Raw genomic sequence first — 22149 nt, 5'->3', positions numbered from 1 at the left:
GGTGATTTTTTCCACTGGAAAAGATATTAGAGAGATGGGAAGGGTATTAGAATGTATTGCCAAGTGCATTGTGTGGTGAAAGTTTTAAAGGGGTATTAGTTAAGGAAGGAACTCATTCTAGATCATTAGGAAATAGCCATTGGCATCACGTCTTGATAGATAACGTACTGGGGTGGGATTTTCCAGAGGTAAGGAGCGCTGAAGAGGTGACGTACCTAAGAATAAGTGTTTCCAGCAGAGTGGAAGAAGGGAGCGTGTAGACAACTTGACTCTGACATGATGATTGTGGTTCATGTTAATACAAAGTGTTTCATGTGAATAAAAAGTAGTTTTACCTTTTTGTTAATTACTGCAAGGGAAGAAGTAAGATCCGAGTCTAGGGAATTTTAGATTTTCAGCAACAAAAATTCAGAATTATTCCTAGAAGTCCAGCTGTGTATGCATTTTGTCACAGTAGATCAAACAATAAAGTGGCTGATCAAACCTGAGTTTGTTTGCACATCCAACAGCCTTTCCAAACCTCCCTGACCCTACGGTAGCAGAATAGTTAGTTCATAGCCTTGAGAGGTTAGCGAAAAGAGTGGTGTCTCCTTGCCTGCCTGGTTGGTAGCCTTGTGGTTGCCAGCTGGGTTGTGTTAGGAGTGGGCTAATGCATGTGGCTTTCTTTACTTGTGAGTCACTTTGTACTGGGTTCGCTGGTGTAGGAGGAACGTGTGTACCCGAGGCTGTGCTGTAGGGCTGGCCAAGCAGGCCCTATCTGACTCAGAGTTTACCTTGCAAAGGAGTTCGGGATCCTCTCTTATAAATGGCAGAATAATCTTGATTTTTGCCCTTCTGGTATGAATGGTCAGTTGCTAATACAGCATGCTTTACCGAGCGGAGTTTTAATTTTGGTGCTTTCGGGTCAGTTGGGATTTTGTTCACACTTTCCCGTCAGTTAGTGAATAAGCCAGAGTCAGATTCCGAGTTCTGTGCCATCCTAAGTAGCAGCTCTACGATCGTCATCTTGCCTTTTCCATTTCTATTCCCTCCATTGTTTTCATTAAAGAGCAAATGGAGAAAATGCATTTAATCTTCAGAAAAACAGAGGATTTAGCGAAGTGACTTTAATATTCAGAGATTTAACATCCACAGCCCACCATGAATAGACCCATATTTTTTTTTAAAGCTCCAAGAATTTTGCAGGAAAGTAAGGCACTGTCATCATTTCTAAATTGTTACAGTTCTAAATGATATCTTGGTACGAGTCTGGCTAGTGTGGGCCAAGGCATCACAGAGAAGTGCGTAACAGACTGGGCTGCAGGGGAGTGAGGCCAGTGACACCGTGGAGATACGGTATCGTGTTGGTCAGTATTCGTACACCTTGCCGCTCATCGGAGCGCGCCACTTTCTTGCTGTGCCATCTGCGAACTACTGATACAGTGATCTTTCTTGCTACTAAGTAGACCTCACCCGAAGTGTTTTAGGGCAGCTTTTACTTGTAAAGCTGGCTCAGGGAAGAAGAATTGAAAAGTTCTTTTATTAGCTCATTCATAATGTGACAATGTGATTTTACAAAATATTTTCACCTGAAGTCACTGTGCTTTGGGATGTCATTGTCAGATATTATAGAAACATAGTTGTTATTGTGATAGGAGTGATCGTTATAAACTTTAAAGTTATTGGTAAAACCACAGCTTAAGGTAGATTGTCATTTGGGATCTCCAGGTGGCTGGAGTATACAGGTGCTTTCTGCAGTGTCACGGGAAGCAGCTCTGTGATTATCGCTTGGTTCTGGATAATAAAATTATGTATGTACGTATGTACGTATGTATGTATATAGGCATGTGTTTTGGAGCTGGTGGTTTGGGGCAGAAGTACTTAGTGATCTGTGCTATCAAGATAATATTTGCTGATGCATTTGCTGGTTCATTTAGTGATGCTATATTTGGAACCTGGAAAATGATCTTGAGTAGAAAGGTAGGTGGTTTAAGTAGCAGATGGCGGACAGAAACTTGCACTCGGCAATACCAGTTTTGAGGTCCCTCTTGGTTTTTATATTGGTACTCCTCTCACTGAATTATAAAGCTCCTCTGAGCTTAGAATTGTGCATTTTAGATGTAAGGTTTCCATTGCATAGCCTTTCTTTTGCAGGTTTTTTTTTTTACTACCTTGTTTGATATAATTATGGAAACATTTTGATATTTTGTCCCCACTAGAGGGAGTTGTAAAGCTAATATTTGTTTACATTTTAGGAGTATATTATTTGACTTGTTTACTGGAAATTTCTTGTCATCATCCAAGAAAATGAAAGAAAGAAATGGCTGAGTATTCATATTATATTTTTCTGATGTATTTCTTTAGCAGTTTCTTTATCTAGATTGGCCTTTGAATGTTTCCCATAATGTGTAGGTCTATGTCAGGGCCTGTCACAATGGGAACAAAAACACTGGACTCTGGCAGGCTGAAGTTTGATTGTATCCAGACAGGTGGAACTCAGTACCTTCCAGTGATTACTACGTCATGTAGAAGAACATGGGTGTGGAAATGAAGAGATTCAGGCTCTTGTGTCGGCTCTGGGATAGTCACTCACTTTCCTTGGGCCCGCCCCTGACCTTCCCTGGTTTGCTGACTGTTGGGAGAGGAGGGGCCAGGAGGACCCCCACAGCCGCTTCCAGGCCCAAAGTTCTAGTCTGTGTCATCTGCAGTGCGGCCGGTATTGTCTAATTTTGCCATATTTCTTTTTCAGATATGTGGCAACCTAGACAAGGTCTCCCCCACTGACATTATAAAATTTAGTTTACCTAATGGAATGGATTTTTTTTTAATCCTGCCCAGAGTATAATTCAACAGCTAAAGTTCCAGCTGTCAAGTTATTTGGACCTTTATCAATCCCATACTGGGCCTTTTCAAAGATGTTTTTAAACTTGGCTCTTAGGTTAAAATGAAGATTCTGCTTAGGGTGTGTCATGAAAGCATTATTCAATAATTCATATTTTAAACCATCAAATCTCCTCATACTTAGGAGGTAGCCTGCTCACAAGGCTCACAAGGGACTGTTGGCAGCCCCTTTGCGGCTTTTCTCCTGGGGGAAGATGCCTTGTACCGTTCGTAACGTGAGAGGTCTTGCTTTCCTGAATATCGAGGATTATAGTCTGAATACAGTCTGTTCAGTTAACTTAAGTTGAAAATCCTAACAAAAGGTTTTGTGTTCTCTGCTTTACATTCCTCCTACACACAGACTTTTTGGATGTTCTGCATGGGTTATTGTAGTGTTTTGTTGCTGAATTTCTTTGAGTAAAATGTCCTTATTTTTCCCTTTCTTTTCAAGGAAGAATCACATAAGTAGTAAAGGGAGACGGTGTTATCAAATGGTTTAGAATGTAGTTCAGTAGAAGCCTTAGCAATAGCAAATTATCTTTTTTCTAGGGAAGGTATCTGTTCAGTTATTAAACTCAGTTGATACACAATAACATCCCACTGAGAAGATTGCATTTGCAACCAAAAAGCAGTTTGATGAATTTGAAAGTAATGAGTGGAATTAAATCTTGTCATTTATAAGGATTGTTATCTTTGCCTTTTAATGTATTTGGTAGTTGGGTGGATCTTTAATTAGGAACATTTATAGTTTATAAAATTTCTAATTTGGTAACATGCATAAGTTGATCTGGTAATTTCATGTTTTATGACACAAGTTTCCATGACTAAAAGCAAAATCCATTTGACAGTGGACATGAGGAGGGCAAACTTAAAATATTTTTTTCAATTTTTCAATTATAGTTGACATTCAATATTTATTAGTTTCAGGTAAACAACGTACTAGTTAGACATTTATGTAACTTATGAAGTGATTCCCCGTAAGTCTGTACCCGCCTGACACCGTATGTAATTATTATGTTATTGACTATATTCCTTATGCTGTGCTTTACATCCCGTGATTATTTTGTAAGTGACAATTTGTATTGCTTAATCCCTTCACCTTTTCCACCCAGTTCGCAACCACCCACCATTGTCTGGCTCATTTCACTTAGCATAATACTCTATAGGTCCATTCATGTTGCAAATGGTAAGATTTCATTTTTTTTTAATGGTCGAATAATAGTCCATTGTATATATGTACTGCATCTTCTTTATCCAATCATCTTTCGATTGGAGTATTTAATCCATTTACATAGGTACCTAGTGGGTTGACCAAAAAGCCTGTTTGGTTTTTTCCATACAATGGTTCTAGCTGTGCTTAGTTGCCTTTAATTTCAGTCGAAACACTTTTGTTAGATTATATTGTCACAGCTGTCACATCAGTGTGCATTTAAAAACCTTATCAAAATTGGTGAATTTTCCTATAGCCATTTTAATATTGAAGATGGAAGAAAATACACATTTTAGGCATATTATGCATTTTAGGCATTTTATTACTTCAAGAAAGGTAAAAATGCAACTGAAAGGCAAAAAAAGGTTTGTGCAGTATATGGAGGTGCTGTGACTGATAGAACGTGTCACAAGTGGTTTGTGAAGTCTCGAGCTGGAGATTCCTCGCTGCTCGGTGCTCCGCAGTCGGGCGAGCAGTTGATGGCGATCAAATCGAGACATTGAGAACAATCAACATTCTCCCACTCGGGAGAGAGCCGACATACTCAAAATATCCAAGTCAATATTAAGTTATTGTTGAAAATGAAAAATTTTATTTTATGGGAAAAAATACGAACTTTTTGGCCAACCCAATAGTTATTGCCATTTTATTAACTGTTTTCTGATTGTTTTTGTAGTTCTTTGTTCCTTTCTTATTCTTTTGCCGTCTTCTTTTGTGTGTTGATGACTTTCTGTTGTGTTGTGTTTGAATTCCTCCATCTTTATTTCTGGGGTATCCCTTGCAGATTTTTGGTTTGTGGTTACCATGTGCTTCATATATACCAAGCTACATTTATAGCAGTCTGTTTTAAGTTGATGGCTGTTTAAGTTCAAACACGTTCTAAAATCACTACCATTTCAACCCACCCCCTCCACATGTATGTTTTTGTCATCATTTTTTACTTCTTTTGTGCGTGTGTATGCATCCCAAAATTTACTGTTGGAATTACACACGATCTTCCTCCTTTGGCCTTTTAACCTTTGTACTAGCTCTAGTGTTGGCTGTTACGTGTTTGCCTTTGTTCTTGAGAATTTTGATCCACTGCTTTTATTATGACTTTGTCAGTGAGAATTTTTTTCTTTGTGTTTTTTCTTATTCATATTTTTTATTTATTTTTCTTTTTCGTAAGTCTCTCTCACAGTTCTTGTAATACTGGTTTGTTAGTGATGAACTCCTTCAGGTTTTTCTTGTTTGGGAAGCTCGTTATCTCTGCTTCCACTCTAAATGATTGTGTGCTCAGTAGAGGAATCTTGTTGTAGGTCCTTGCTTTTCATCACGTTGAATAGTGCAGGCCAATCCCTTTTGGCCTGCAAAGTTTCTCTTGAGAAATCAGTCTTGTGAGAGCTCCCTTGTAGGTAACTGCTTTTCTCTTGCTGCTTTCAAGATTCTCTCATTGTCTCTAAACTTTGCCATGTTCACTATGCTGTGTGTGGGTACGGGCCACTTCAGGTTCATATTATCTGGGACTCTGTGCCTCCTGGACTTGTATGCCTATTTCCTTTGCCAGGTTGGGGAAGTTTTCCATTGTTATTTCTTCAAATAGGTTTTTAATCCCTAGCACTCTTTTCCTGGTATCCCCATGATGAGAATGTTGTTACACTTGTTGTTTATTTGAGAGGTCTCTTAAACTATCTTTATTTTTTTGGATTTTTTTTTTTTTGGCTGTTCTGATTGGGTCTTTCCTACTACTTAGTCTTCCAAATCGCTGTTCAGGCCTCTGCTTTGCTTCATCTGATGTTGATTCCATCTGATGTCTTCTTCATTTCAGTTATTTTATTCTTCATGTCTGCCTGGTTCTCTTTGTTTCCTATCTCTTTGTTAAAGTTCTCACTGAGATCATCTGTTCTTTCTCTAATAAGTTCATTGAGCATCATTGTAATCGGTGTTTTGAACTCTGCATCTGGCAGATTGCTTGTCTTCATTTTGTTTAGTTCTTTAGTTCTTTTTTCTTCCTGTTCTTTAATTTGGGACATGTTTCTCTGTCTCATTTTGGCTGCCTCCCTGTGTTTGTTTGTGGTAGAGCTGCTACATCTCCCAGTCTTGGCAGAGTGGCCTGATGCATGAGGTGTCTTTTGGGTCCAGTGGTGCCATCTCCCTGTTTACCTGAGCCAGGTGCCCTAGGCGTGTCCCTGTTTCCTTTGTGTGCGTCCTCCGTTGTAGTTGGGCCTTGATTGCCGTCGGCATGTCAGTGGGTAGGGTTGACTCTCAGGCTGACTGGCTTTGAGGACTGGCCGAGACTGTAGCAGACAAGCTGTTGTGGAGGGCTAATGTCACAGAGTGGGATTTCCTTTAGCAGGGCTCTGGTGCCCACTGAGGCTCCCTTTGGGCATGCCATTTGTGGTGCTCATTGTGTGGCGCTCTGGTGTTGCCTGAAGCTGCCCACCAAGTGCATTGGTTCTGGGACCTCTAGAAAGGGGCTCTCATGCAGGCCAAGGTCAGGCACTGCCTGTGTCTTGGTCCTGGCCACCTGGTAAAGAGGAGGGCACACTCTGATCCTGGGAAATGGAAGCTTTGGGGGTGGGATTTTGTTCCTGAATTCCTCATTAGGAGGACTTACCTATTTAGCTTCTCTCTGCTCTGAAAGTTATGGAAGTCGAGGAATATGGCCCAGCTATGCCAAAGACCATGGCGGAGAAAGCTTTTAAAGGTGAATAAAATGATTTAAAATGTTAGCACATATAAAAAATAATTTATAAGGCACTAAATACTACAGGGATGATTTTACTGGCTCATAATTTATTTATGGATCCAGAAACATTCAGCAGAACTTATTGCTTATACTCAAAGTTGGCATCTTTTGTTAATACTTTTTCAATGACACATTTGTGGTGTCACAAAGAAAGCTACAAGAGCTGCTTAATTGTTGTGTAGCGTTTTGTGTCTCTGTGAGGGGGAGAATGTCCTGCGCAGGTGTCCCTGTCAAGGGTCCCCTGAATTACAAGGTTATGTACTCGAACCTCACCAAAGATTTAGAAGAAAATATTCTTTCTGTACAGGAGTCCTTACTTGATGTAAGTATGAGAGATTTATTCTGTCATTTTCTTTTCCTGTATACTGTGTGGGGGTAGTCTTTTTTGTTAAAGCAGTGATACATAATTATAGACAAAACAGTTTGGATTTTTTAAAAAGACCTTATAGATGGTTTTTGTCCTAGGAAATTTTGAGTGTTTGTAAAATCACTTTGCTGCCTTTCACTTGAGGCACACGCCGTGTACTAATTTGTTGCCATGGACTGTTTTTAGTGTTGTTTCTTCCGTGTCTCTTATTCTCGATGTTTTTGGGTCAGTTCTGATATTTCTCAGTTCCCCGGCACGAGCAGGGGCGGATAAACCAAGGCCTGACATGTTTATAATAGTGTCGAATAGCTTTTCATTGAACAGAGTGTTTTTCTTTTGTTTCTTTTGTAAAGACCCAAAGGGATTGAGAAAACCATTTAAAAAAATTGTCCAGTGAACATGAGAAATATATAAGGGACCGAGGAAGTGTCCCCCCCCCCTCCTCCTCACACTCCTCATTTCCATTCCCAAATTTGACTTCGCCAAAACAAAGTTACCAATTGGAGCACACCTTTCAGACCTTTCTTTAAGTATATTTATTCAACTTTTACCTTATGTATTTTGTTTATGAAAGTTTTTTTTATTATAAGTGTAACACTCAAATATGTTTCAAAGCTGAGTTTTATTTTATTATAATGACACAAAGTGGGGGAAGAATCTATCATAGACAAAACGTCTCATTTTCTTTCTCCAAGGTTTTACACAGGGTATTTAATATCTTTAAAATTCACTCACTGCATAATTTTATGGGATTGATTTATGTACTGTGGAGGGACTCAGTCAATTTGTTAATTTAACTGGTGCTTAATTTGAAAGAGAAGTCATTATAAATAGTCTTCCTACTATTTAATAATATAATATTTGAATCTGAGTGTTACAGTTATATTGGGATTTCATATTGTGTTGGGATTTGAAGAAAGACATTTGCTGATAGAAAGTAAAATTCAGCAAATTAGACCATTCATCTCTTTATCACAGTTTATCTTGAAACTTGAATGAATTTATTCTACCTCTAGTTTTTATAGGCAGAATGTTAAAGATGTGAGTTTTTTAGAAAAAAAATTGGAAAGTGAAGTCAAATGCTTTTAATGTCAATTGTTGAGTTAGGCTTTTGAGAATGCTCACCTAGAAACTGAATCTTACAGCTCTCTTTTTACTCAACTGTTTTACAATGGCCAAGTATTGTATATCTTTTCATCGTTGGAATTAGATGGCTGTCTACTAATTAGTTACCTCCCAAGAGGCTTTTGTCACATTATTAGAGCTTTTAAGGGCTTCTAGGCCACCTGCTGCTGCTTCTGCTGTTCTCACCACCTGGGCACAGTGCATCTGGCATTCAGATTCCCTGGGGAAAGTCTGATTATCCAGTGCCCAAGGTTTGGTTTCTGCTAGAACAGGATTCTGAGATTCAAGCCCACCCTGTGATAACATAATACAGTGATTGTACCATTATTATGGCTTGCTGTGCTTCCGTAAAGAAGTTTTTAAATTCTGATGTATGTGTATTTAAATCCAAGACCTTTGTAGAAAAAAAATAAAGCCTTCTAATATAAATCTTGAGATTGTCTATTCCCCTCTCCCCAAGTGAAATGATAAACATAATTCGTGTGGAATTTAAGACATTTATTGAATGTAGAAATTAGGAACTTCTTTGACTTCTACAGTCAGTCCCTGACCCCAAGGCAGCTTTGGCTTGGCGTCTTGTTTTTCGGCCGGTGGGGTGCTGACGCTGACCTTCTGTCTCAGTTGCAGCAGTTACTCACGGACCTGCCTCACGATATGCTGGACGACGACCTGTCCTCCCCGGAGCCCCGCTATTCGGACTGCAGTGAGGATGACACAGAGGGAGGGTAAGGGCGTGAAATCACGTTCATTTGTTTTTTACAATTCCGTAAGTGTCTGTCTTTTGATTCTGTGCAGGTAATAATAATGTATGTGATTATAAAATTGTGGACTAATTCTTAAACTTGTAGGTCAAGGTTGGAGGGAAAACATGTTAAAATCATAGGGTTCTTTGTGGTATCTATGTCCAAATGAATGATAGGCTCTAAATCCAAAGTATTGATTTTCCTCAAGACCTCGTCGTTCTGAGCAATTGGAGATGAACTGGAATGACCATCAGGTGCTGCCTAAACCTAAAAGTGTAAATGTGAGTATCTGGTGTGACAATGATTTTGGTGAGGGTGGGACTAGGTCTCAGTGTTTTTGTCCTTACTCTTCTTTTCTAATAGGACTATCATGAGATTCGGGATGTGTATGCTGGAGAGGAAATCGGCAATAGCTGGGAAGAGAATCAGAGTAAGACCGAAGAGCAGCATCCTGGGTATCATCCTGAAGGAAGTGAAGACGAAGGCAGAAGTGGTTACAGTCCTCCGAGTAAATACGAACAGACTGATTTATATCACCTTCCTGAAAACTTTAGGCCGTACAGCAAAGGTCAGAAGCAGGAATTTAATAACCAACCAGCCAATGTAGTTAAATTTGCAGATCCTCAAAGGAATCATTTTCAGGTATTATAAGAACTTGACTTTCAAGAAGTTGCTTATTTGTGCCCTCACATCTGTGTGTATTTAAGAAATGTATATAAGTGCAATAGTAAGATCTATTTTAAGTATAAAAATTTCTGAGTGCATTTGTTCAGGCTCATGCTGAATTAGTCATTCTGTTTGCTGTTTACAATCTAATGAAAGCATGATCGTAAGTCAGAATTTTAAACTAGAGGCTTTATGGAGACAGTTAATTAAACACTAAAAACGAAGTTTGTTGAATAACCATCCTCATATACTGTTGCTTCTGGCTTCTACTACTTCACTGTGCCTCAGTGAGAAGCTTTGTTCAGTTATCTTGATATAGTTTAAAGCAGTAAATCTACGTGATGACTAGTTAATTACTGTCACTTTCTTGTTCACCAGATAATAAATATAACAAATTTCATGTCAAACACTTCAAAGTTGATATCTGTTTTATGATGATAGAGCAGTAGACAGGATGAATGCTAAGGAAAGAAACACTTTTTTTTTTTTTTTTAAACCCTGGCATAGTTTAATGAAGTAAGACCTCAGGATACAGTTAGCTGTTTCTTACACTGCTTAATGACAATGAATGCCTGGTTTTGCCAATAGCTATTCTGTGTCACCCAATGGCAGGGTGACTTTTTTTCTTTTAAGGTAGTTGTGTTCTTTCCTGTCTGTGTAAACAGTATTGGTTCCACAGAAGGTATTGAATATTTATCACATATACAACGTTGTAACACATGTTCTTATTACTGCATATGTGTACTTCGACGTTCCCAAGCTGTTGCTATCATCTAAGTCACCCTTAAGTATTTCTCTACAGTCTTACTGGGATTCTTGAGTGTTATTTATGGAATTGGCCTATTGTATGCTGAGAATGCAGTTAAGATATGTGAAATTATAGTTTGCAGACCTTCAATGAATAGTGTTAAATAACAGTAAGTTATTTTAAAGCAAAGATGTACGTATAAAATTTATCATTGTACCGCAGTTCAGTTCCTTAAGTTCCTAAGGTGCCTAATTCAGAAAATTTTTGAGGAAAAGGCCAAATCCTAATTGTCAGTTTCGTTTATCATCTTATAACAGCAGTTTGGTACATCACAAGGCCCCGGCTGTCAAGGGCTGGAACCGTACACAGTGACGTACAAACCATATCAGGCTCCTGCTCAGAACAATGACTCACCAGCCCAGGAGATAGCAGGAGGTGACACATTTGAAGGCCTGCAACAGCAGTTTTTAGGAGCTAGTGAAAGTATGTATCAAGTTTATATTTATTTCCTAATAACATGATTGGAGAATTTGAAACATTTTAAGCATGTTCAAGAATCATTACTTTGTTAAGTATGGTAATTGAATTGTGGTGGTTTTTTTAAAAGAGCCCTATTGTTAGAAATATATCCTGAAGTATTAATGAGTAAACTGATAGGAAGTCTAGGATTTACTTCAGCTGATATGGTGTTGAGGGGTGTTGCTGGGTGGGGACACAGATCAAGTGAGACTCTGGATGTGGGTTCATAGTTGGTGATGCTGGGTGATGAGTTCGTGGAATTCATTGTGCTCTCTTCTCTACCTTCTTATGTATTTGAAGTTTTCTGTAATAAAAAACTAAAATAGAATTTTCTCAACTGTACATTTGAGCATTGCAGTTGGTTAAGACTTTTCATTAGCTTTTGTTTTTCTAACTGAAGTCTAATTTGGAAAATGAAATATACTTGTCCCTTTAGTCCTAGATTTTTCATTATATAGAAATGTAGTTTAGTAAATGAACATTATCATCTTAAATTTTTTCTTTTGACTTTTAGAGTTTTAGTATAATAATTAAACAACGCTGACATGAATTACTTAATGTTCAGAATTTAAATTAGACTCCTATCTCAGCTTTAGTCATGTGGCACTTACCAAAAAAGTTTTTTGGATTGTATATGTATAAATATGAGAATGAGAAAAGTACTACTAGAGCTTTTTGAGGAGATAAAACACCCAGAACCAAAAATCAAAACTTGTACTCCGACCCAAATTAGTGCTTTCACAGATCCACCTTTCATTGTCAGACTCTCTGACCTGTGAAATAACTTCTGATTATTGTGCATGTCGAAGGAACCGTGTGATTCTAGAGAGTGACAACAAGTTTGTTCTTTGTTAATTTGACATTTAAGAGGCCGGGGATCTCTCTCTCCTTCTCTCTCTAAAAAGCAATGAAAAAATGTCCTCAAGCGAGGATAAAAGAAAAAAAAAGCAGCAGCCAGAGGAAAGACATATTGGATATTCTAGATTCTTCTGGGGCTGTGCCAAAGAGAAAACTGGGCTTCATGCTTTAACTTGACAGCATGGGTTCCGTCATGCGCTGGGCTGCAGACTCACGTGCCCTCGAGTGAGTCAACGCAAATGTGGGGGGGCCTCTCTTTGATCGTAAGGCATTGTGGAATGCAGAGATGAGGAGGGGGACAGTGCGGTGTCAGAGCTGGGGTTAGGCTGTGTAAGTAAGCACTGCAGCCATGGCCTGGGTCTTTTCTCTTTCAGTTCCCGTGTTCTGTGGTTGTTCTGCGTATATAACATTTTATCACTTTCTTAATCTGCATTTTATTAAGTTGATTTATTTTCCGTTTAAGCCAGTTACACATTTGCCTAAATCTGACATTTGGAAGGTCATTAAATGTAATGGTAGTGCCAGATTTAGTGATTACAGCTTCCTAGCAACAGCAGTTTAAAAAAATGACTTTGAAGAGAGGTGTGGCATGTACCCTGGGTTTATTCCTGGGCTAGTCCTGTTCCGAGAGGAGTTTAACTTGTAACAAAGTTTTCAGTCTTCATTTTTTGTGTGTTTTAACCACATCTCTTTTTTAAAAAAGAGGCTTGCTTTGTTCGCTAGCAAGTAGGAGCGCTGTTCTAGTAGAAAATGAATGTTTGCCATTGTGTAGTTGAACCATTATCCTTCTCCTATGAATCATTTTTTCTTTTTACCCCCAGTCATTTTTAAGTGGTCCTTAAAATGACTTTAATCATTTCTGAAAGAAGACCTCAAAATCCTTTATTAATCTATTCATTAATTCAACAGTTAAATGCCAGCATAAATATGAATATAATGTAATCCTCACTCCTGCTTATAATAAAATATTTTGTGGAGATTATCTAGAAATTTTCTTTAAAAATGATTTTAGAGACTCCGATATACTTATTTTTCAATTTTATGAGAGCATAAAACTCTATTCCCTTGTAATTGGTGTCAACTTAAGAAACGTCCAAACCTGTAGAGAATTTTTATGCGTTTATTTGAGCCAAATGGACGACATATGCCAGGAAGCACATGTTGTGATAGCTCCGGAGAGCGGCAGTTTTGCAGCTTGCTTCATACACTAGAATCAAAGGAGAAGACATAAGGAAGGTGCATGAAATCCATTGGTGATAGGATGAGGGGTGGGAGAACGCATAACAGGAAAATCTCTAAGTTTGGATTAGAAGCAAAATGGAGAGACATATGCTTCTTTCACACTGGTGGGCACAGGGTGGTAGCTGGTAATCGACAGCACACACAGGCGGTGTGTGGGGAACAGAGAGCAATGAGGGCTTCTCTGGTCTTGTGCTCTGGTGTCTGTGGCTATGCCTTCGAGGGGAAGGAAAGAAGATTACTCTGATATTTCAAAGGAATGTTGGCCTAGGTGCATAAGAACAATGGACAGGGCTCACTTAAGGTAAAGATTGACTTTTGCTAATGATGCTGTAGGCCTGGGATGTGACTACCTGGTATGACCTGCCCAGGTAGGAATTGTGAGTACAACATCCTGTGTGGTTCATTTTGGTCACGGAGATTGTCAGGCCTGCCACGTGCTTCCCTGAGGTTTATTGCACAGCCCCTTTTTTGTTCACATTGGTGTACATTTATTTTTTATTAGCCAAAATGGTAGTGATTAAGGTTACACTCTAAACCAGTGACTTTTCAAATTTTTCTGGCAGTGACCACAGTGAGAAATAAATTTTTTACATTGAGATGCGGTCTACAATATTAATATATATATATATATGTCTATATAACAAAAACAAGTTTCACAAAATACTACTCATTTGTACTACATGATGCTCCCTGATATGTTCTATTATATTCTTTCTTGTTGGTTTTTTTTAATTTAAGGAATATTGTTCACAGTCCACTGACTTGTTTTCATGGTACTCCAATGAGTTGTCTCCACAGTTTGAAAAACATTGCCCTCAATGACCACAAATTTATATTTTGGTATTCTTTTATCTAATAAATTGTTTTTAATTCCAAATCAGATTCTGCAGAAAATATGCAGATTATTCAACTTCAGGTGCTTAACAAAGCAAAGGAGAGACAACTAGACAATTTATTTGAAAAGTTAAATGAAAGTGAGCGTCAAATCAGATATCTGAACCACCAGCTTCTGATAATCAAAGGTAAGGTAATGGCTGTTATGAGCTATGCTAGAGACAGCTATCTTGTTGTTTGTAGTTTAAATGTGAAGCTTAGAGAGCTGATGTACTGTTCAGGGGCATCATAGTGAGTTAGTCAGAAGGAAACCAACCCCAGGACTTTGGACACCTTTCCTGGGATTACCTCTCTCCAGGACATACTATTTTGAGGTCCTCATTTTCTCCCTTTTCTTTCCTTTTCTTTCTTTTAGGCTTTTAGAATAAATGCATATTGCTTAACTATGCTGATAGCATCCTGTCATAAAAAGTTGTTGATTAATTTATTTTGGATGAAGTATTACAATTCCCAGAGAGACTTGTGTTTAGTTTGCAAGACATTTCTGAGTCTACAAATTAGCATCATGTTTTAATCCAAGTAAGAGCTAGTGATCCGGAACTCCTTTAGGTATGCCAAGGAGAAAATGGAGCCATACGTGGGAGAAGCATGCAGAGAAAGTACAGATTCAGATTATAATTGCTGACTCTTCGTGCTGTCTGTAGTTTTGGTCATTGCTGAACTTTCATTGATAGACTGAACTCCAGCTCATTTCAAACTTAATTGATAGTGATGAAAGGTCTTTTTCTGTAATGCTCATAAAATTTATTTCCAGAGAACTTGTGGGCTGCCATGTAAAAAAGTGTGCGAGAGGAATTTAAGCATAGGTGAGTTTAAGAGTTCACTGCAAGTGTGTATAAAAAGTAGTTATTCCTCAGGTTTCTTTTTTGATTAGGGTTTGTCATATCCCTGTAGCTTCTCAAGTAAACAGATGCTGAAATCATTGTTAGGAAATCTTTGGTCCCCAAAGGGATACAATGAGATTTTTGAAGGCAGTGGTCCTGGTTCTCTAAATTTCTTTTGTGTCAGTCGTGCATTCTTTTTTGGAACTTCTCTAGTTTTCTCAAAATCAACTGAAGTTCATTATCTGAATTCAATTGAATGCATCAACATTTATGCACAATTTATGCAGTAATATAGATCTGATATTCAATAGAGATTATGACAAGTAGGGTTCCTTTACATTGACAGGTTATTTATATGAACATTTTTAATATTCTAGATGAAAAGGATGGTTTGGCTCTCAGCCTTCGAGAATCACAGAAACTCTTTCAGAATGGAAAAGAAAGAGAGATACAACTTGAAGCACAAATAAAAGCACTGGAGACCCAAATACAAGCATTAAAAGTTAACGAAGAACAGGTAAATTAAAAAAAAAAATTCTCACCTGAGGTTATATTTATTTTTAGAGAGAGAGGAAGGGAGGGAGGGAGAGAAGGGAGTGAGAGAGAGGAACTTCTATGTGAGAGAGGAACATTGATTGGTTGCCCCACCCCCACACCTCCCCCAACATGCATCCGGACTGGGGATTGAACCCACAACCTAGGTACATGATGTGACCGAGGATAGAACCCACAACCTTTTGGTGTATGGGATGATGCTTCAAATAACTGAGCTACCTGGCTAGGGTGGTAAATATTTTATCTTAATTATTTATACTAAAAAATTACTTACTTTTTACCATAAATGAAAAGTCTAGGACTTCCGGCCAAAATAGAGGCCTAGGTAGATACACTTTGCCTCCTCGCACAACCAAAAGAAGGACAACAAAAAATTTAAAAATAAAAAATAACCAGAACTGCCAGAAAATCGAACTGTATGGAAGTCCGACAACCAAGGATTTAAAGAAGAAACATTCATCCAGACTGGTAGGAGGGGCGGAGATGGGAAGCCGGGGTGAAGAGGATATGCAGCAAGGAAGCGCGGCAAGACTGCGGCTGGCGGACCATACGGTCCCCACATTGTGTACAGATAAACTGGGGAGTGGGACAGACTGTGCTGAGCCTTGGCTTAACCAGATCACCTTAACTGTCCAGACTAAGAAACAAAGGTCCTCATTGCCAGCCAGGTGGCAGTGGGCCATCTTCCTGCCAGGTTTCTAAGGTCACTTTTGGCTCCCAAACATCCCTGAAGGGTACTCTGGAAGTAGATGCTGGGTTCTGGCTTGTCATGCAGGATCTTTATTGGAACCCAGGGTTCCAGTGCAGGAAACTAAAGCCTCAAAACCTCTGGCTGAAAAATATGTAGGGATTGCAGTGCCAGGAGAAACTGCCAGCCTCACAGGAGAGTTCGTTGGCGAGACCAACCAGGTCCTAGAATGTACACAAACCTACCCACCTGGGAATCAGCACCAGAAGGGCCCAATTTACTTGTGGGTAGTGGGGGAAGTGACTGAAAGATGACTGAGAGCTGACCAAGCAGCATTGTTCCCTCTTGGACCCCTCCTCCACATACAGTGCCACAATGCAGCCACATGGGTGGCCCGGCCCTGGTGAATGCCTAAGGCTCTGCCCCTTACTATGCAACAGGTGCACCAAGACAAAGAAATATGGCCCAAATGAAAGAACAGATCAAAGCTCCAAAAATAGAACAAAATGATGAAGAGATAGCCAACCTATCAGATGCAGAGTTCAAAACACTGGTAATCAAGATGCTCACAGAAATGGTTGAGAATGGCCACAAAATAGAGGAAGAAGTGAAGGCTACACAAAGTGAAATAAAGGGAAATACACAGGGAACCAACAGTGAAAAGAAGGAAACCTAGGCTGAAATTAATGATTTGGAGCAGAAGGAAGAGAAACATTCAACCAGAACAGAATGAAGAAACAAGAATTCAGAAAGATGAGGAGAGGCTTAGGAACCTCTGGGACAACTTCAAACGTTCCAACATCTGAATCATAGGGGTGTCAGAAGGAGAGGAAGAGCAAGAAATTGAAAACTTACTTGAGAAAATAATGAAGGAGAACTTCCCCAATCTGGCAAAGGAGATAGACTTCTAAGAAGTCTAGACTAAGAAGTCTAGAAGCTCAGAGAGTCCCTAAGAAGTTGGACTCAAGGAAGCATACAACGAAACACATCATAATTACATTACCCAAGATTAAAGATGAGAGAAAATTTTACAAGCAGCAAGAGAAAAGGACACAGTTACCTACAAAGGAGTTCCCATAATACTGTCAGCTGATTTCTCAAAAGAGACCTTATAGGCAAGAAGGGGCTGGAAGGAAGTATTTGAAGTCATGAAAGGCAAGGACCTACATCCAAGTTACTGTATCCAGCAAAGCTATCATTTAGAATGGGAGGGCAGACAAAGTGCTTCCCAGATAAGGTCAAGTTAAAGGAGTTCATCATCACTAAGCCCTTATTATATGAAATGTTAAGGGACTTATCTAAGAAAAAGAAGATAAAAAATATGAACAGTAAAATGACGACAAACTCACAACTATCAATAACTGAACCTAAAAAAACCCTCCAAAACATAAACTAAGCAAACAAGTGAAGCAGGAATAGAATCACAAATATGGAGATCATGTGCTGGGTTATCAGCGGGGGGCGGGGAGAAAAGGGGAAAAGGTTCAGGGACTAAGAAGCATAATTGGTAGGTACAAAGTAGACAGGGAGAAGGTTAAGAGTAGTATGGGAAATGGAGAAGCCAAAGAACATATATATCCGATCCATGGACATGAACTAAGTGGGGGTTACTGGTGGGGGATTGGTGCAGTGGGGAGAGGAATAAAGGAGAGAAAAAAATGAGACAACTGTAATAGCATAATCAATAAACTTTATTTAAAAGAATTTAAAAAAGGAAAAGTTTAGTTAGTTAACTTTGGGTATGGTAGGACTAAATTTAGAAGAACTTTGAAGTTTATCCCTTTTTCCACCTTAAGCCTGCAGTTCTTTTCTTTACTTTGGAGGAAGCATGGTCTCCCCCACCCAGTCATCTGCACACGGGAAATCTGGAGGCGACCTTAGCTTCCCTGTTCCCCTTCATCTACTACGTTCTGCTGAGTCTCCTCATTGCTGCCCATAAGACCCTAATTTGGGTTTTTATCATCTTTTGCAAAAGTCTCTTACTAGACTCTGTTCTTTTACGCTTCTCCAAAGTCTCTCTTGTGGCCACCTGAGTAATCTTTGTAAAATACTGTTCTGCTCATCCTTGCCTTAAAGCTTTTTAGTGACCCTGCTTTACCTGCGGGACGAGGTATAGCATCAAGATGACCATCTAACCTTGCCTATCTCATCTCTCTCTCTCCTCACACTCAAGTCTGTTGTGTTTCTGTACTTGTATGTGCACAAAACTTTCCATGGCATACTGCTATCTGATTAACAAGTCCCCACCCATGGGTTTTTCCCCCCACGTTTCTCCTGTTCTCCCCAAATCAATACAAAGCAATTCTCAGACACCAGCTGGGTTTCAAAGAATTCATCAATTCTTGCACTGTCTGCACCAACCTCAGATGCCAGTTGTCATCTGAGGTTGTCGCCTATACTTCTGACTCGCTGGCTCTACATCAGAGGTTCCCTTGACCCCCCCTTCTGGGTCCCACTAATTTGCTGGAGGGGCTCATAGAGCCCAGAGAAACATTTTACTTACTAGGTCAGCAGTTTATTATAAAAGGATATGACCCAGGAACAGGCAGATGGCAGAGATGCGTAGGGCGAGCTGTGGGGAAAGGGTGTGGACTTCCATGCCCTCTCCAAGTGCCACTTTCCCTGCATCTCCACGCGTTGTCCAGCTCAGAGGCTCTCTGAACCCTGTCCTTTTGGGTTTTTATGGAGGCTCATTGAATAACATGGCTGATTAAATCTTTGGCCACTGGTAATTAATTCAGCCTTTAGCCCCTCTCCTCTTCCTGGCGGTCAGGGGTTGGGACTGAAAGTTCCAGCCCTCTAAGCACACGGTTGGTTCCATTGGCAGGCCAGCCCCCATCCTTAGGTGAAAAGCCACCCTTGGTAACATAACAAAAGACATATTTTATCACTCTGAACACTTAGAAAATTTGGATGGAGACCAAATATATATTTCTTAGAAATTACAATATTGCAGTAGATTATTAGCATCTAAACATTTTTGAAAACTGATAAAGCTATTAGATAAAATGTCTGAATTGGTTTTATGTTGTAAGAGTTTATAACTTTGTAATCTAAGTTAGAAATTGCATTTATCAAAAAAATAGCATAAGTAAAAGAATAAAATAAAAGAAACTATCAGAATCACTAAGTGTTTTGGTTTTCTGTGGTTGCTCTAGCAATTACCAAAAACTTAGTGGTTTAAAATAACACAGATTTATTATGTTACGGTTCTGGATGTCGGAAGCCTGATAGGGATCTCACTGGGTTAAAATTAAGGTGCCCCCAGGGCTGTGTTGCTTTTTGGAGGCTCTGGGAGGGAATTCATTTTCTCGCCTTTTCCAGCTTTGAGAGGCTGCATGCAAAGGGTTGGTGGCCGATTTCCATCCTCAGAGCCAGAAGCCATTGGCTCTGACTTTTCTGCCTCAGTTTTCCTCATTTTAGCACAATTGTGGATATTGGGCCAACCCGGATAATCCAGGATAATCTCTTTAATTTAAGGTCATCTGTTTAGCAACTTAAATTCAGCCCACAACCTTAGTTTCTCTTGCCATGTAATATAAGATATTTATAGGTTTTCAGGGATTAGGATATGGACATCTTTTGGGAGCCAGTTTTTAGCTTACTATGCCATTATTTTGCAACTGTTCAATTATACCTTTCAAAACTTTGTTCTTAGTAAGTGACCACTGACAGGTTTTATTAGTCTTTCAAGAAACAGTTGTCATTTTTCTGGGACCTGACGTTTGGGTGGCCCCCACACTTGGCTCCCAGAGCAGCGCACACAGCAATGGGACCAGGGTAGTAGCTGCACATCCCTGGTCTGATACACGCATCGCCATCTCGGGCAACTACAGACTTTCTTTTCTCAGTGAATAATGTTTGCAGCAACCATGGGCCCGGGGGCTCCAAGTTAGGGACGTCTTAAGGGTCTGTGGCCATACCGCCCTGAACACGATCTCGTCTGATCTCGGAAGCTAAGCAGGGTCAGGCCTGGTTAGTACTTGGATGGGGGACGTCTTAAGGAACTAGAGCCACCATGGGGAGACCCTTTCTTCTCTGTCATTAAAGCATGGTTGATTTTTAAAGTACATAAAGAGAGCACAGAGTCAACACTGTAAACATGGATAATCCTGTATCTTTCTACTAGGTGATTAAGAAGTCCAGAACCACGGAAATGGCTCTGGAGAGCCTGAAGCAGCAGCTGCTGGACCTTCACCGATCTGAATCCCTCCAGCGAGCCCGGGAGCAGCACGAGAGCGTCGTTATGGGCCTGACCAAGAAGTACGAAGAGCAGGTGTCGTCTCTGCAGGAGAAATTGGATGCTACGGTGACTGCCCTTAAGGAACAGGTCAGGATGATTACAAATGAGCGACTATTATCACTAAGTAAAGGTGGTTATTTCTTGTAGCTGACATTTTGTGGTTCTCCATATAGAAATTTTGCATGTTTGCCGTAGGTTTTCGATTGTAAGTAAAACTTTAAAGGCAAAGATTTTTATTTATGAATATACCCTGAATCAGGCATGATTTTGGAAATCTCCCCTCTTGTAGAGTGTTCTCACACTACTAGTTGTTTCCTTGTTGAATATTTATAGAAATTGTTCATATTGTCCTTTTATAAATCCAAACCGAAAGGAATGAGTGTTTTGGGAGATGGCATGAACTTGAGATTGGTCTGGGAGCTTAGCCACTAGAAAACCTTTCTTGGGTCTCCCAGCATTTGGTAAGAAACCTATCATTAAGACTGTCTAGAAATGGTTCTGGAGAGAAGTATCTTTTGAGAATAGTATAATAAAATAGGGAAGGCAGTCTGATCTAAATTTATTGAGGTCTGAAACTTGAACACATTTCAGTTTTTACTGTTTTTGCCCCACAGGGAATGATGTGCTGTAAGTTGACGGTGAGTCAGGTGGTGGGTTTGCTGTGTTCCAAAGCTCCAGGTAGTCGTTTCAATGAATAAGATTTCAGAGTGCGTTTTCCTTAGTATAATTTCAGAATTAACTCCACCCAAACAAATAGAAGAAGAAGAGTAAGATGTGAGGGTATGGAACATTCCACCACACTTAAAATTCATCCTGATTTGGGTTCTTATTTATACAGCTGACTCTTAAGTTTTTCCATTATTTAGGTAGAGCTGTATAAGATGCATTATTGCAATAATGATTGTATGCTCTTTTATTTTATTTTTATGTGTATTTATATGAGTTTTTATTAGCTTTATTTTCCTGAAGTGTTTTTCTTCTTCTTATATAGAAAATTGTTGTGAATTTGATCAGTGTAGAATATATGTAGGGCTGGGGAAAGACAAAGGCTATGCCAAAGTTTTGAAAATGTACTTTACATAATATTTAAACAATGGAATTTGAGATACAGTTTTACTAACTTTGTCTATGTTTGGGTGATAGCGTTAAAGTTAGGCTTGGAGAATCGTCCTCCGTGGATGACAAGAGAGTGGAGTCTGGTGGCTTTTCCATTCTGGGTTACTCGTGGATCTCTCCACTCTTGGCTGACTTAGGCACAGTTACACGGAGGGCTGGGAGGAGTTCCTAGTGTACTCAGCCCCTGTGCCCAGTCCGTTCTTTACTCTCACCACTTCCACTCTGCCCCCTTCAGTAGAGAAACCTAGACTGGAACACAGAATGAAGTCTTGATTGGGCTTCAGACCACAAACTGAAGGGTTGATTAAGGTCTTTTTTCCACTGTTATATTCTGTGATGGTTTTTTTTTTTTTTTTTTTTTTAACAGAGCTTAGCACTGATGTAGTCCTCCACATATATTTGCATAACTGCTTTGCAGAGTGCTGATTTTAAAGTGCTTCTAGTTTTTTCTTTCTGGAAGTGTTTCTAGCTGTGTCCCTTTATGCTGTCCATTTGCTCTCGTTTGTCTCAGTAGTATTTTGAATGTAAGGTCAACCCATATTATATCGGAATTGGAATTGAGATTCCTGATTCTAGATGTGCTGCGAAAGTCAACCAGGAGCTAGGGAGATGTCTGCCTATAATCTGAAAAATGCATGAGGGTGTTCTGCACGGAGAGGGTAGATTGAGATTTTCTTACATAACTGGTAACCATGTATACATGCCACGTTTTACCCCCTTTTCTTTATAAACGTTATTAAAGAGGGAGGTGTCAGTTATTTCCC

The 22149-nt window shown here is 39.5% G+C and overlaps 1 protein-coding gene across 5 annotated transcripts in view; it reads left to right on the top strand.

The window, feature by feature from the left end:
* CEP152 (centrosomal protein 152) overlaps window positions 1–22149 on the top strand; it is a 94135-nt gene that overhangs the window by 8101 nt on the left and 63885 nt on the right. For 2 of the 5 annotated variants that reach the window (XM_053928905.1, XM_053928906.2), the window contains exons 1-8: window positions 6706–7119; window positions 8911–9014; window positions 9241–9313; window positions 9396–9674; window positions 10764–10929; window positions 13947–14087; window positions 15161–15300; window positions 20156–20356. In XM_053928905.1, the coding sequence (XP_053784880.1) occupies window positions 7006–7119; window positions 8911–9014; window positions 9241–9313; window positions 9396–9674; window positions 10764–10929; window positions 13947–14087; window positions 15161–15300; window positions 20156–20356 (1218 nt within the window). In that variant the 5' untranslated portion in view covers window positions 6706–7005. Of the gene's footprint in view, window positions 1–6705; window positions 7120–8910; window positions 9015–9240; window positions 9314–9395; window positions 9675–10763; window positions 10930–13946; window positions 14088–15160; window positions 15301–20155; window positions 20357–22149 lie in introns of those variants that run through there. The other 3 variants (XM_053928908.2, XM_053928907.2, XM_045202021.3) reach the window with 2 other exon arrangements.

Source organism: Desmodus rotundus, chromosome 7 (genome assembly GCF_022682495.2).
Source record: "Desmodus rotundus isolate HL8 chromosome 7, HLdesRot8A.1, whole genome shotgun sequence".
Lineage (NCBI taxonomy): Eukaryota > Metazoa > Chordata > Mammalia > Chiroptera > Phyllostomidae > Desmodus > Desmodus rotundus.
Note: the sequence above shows the minus strand (reverse complement) of the source record. Positions and strands in the feature narration are given on the sequence as shown.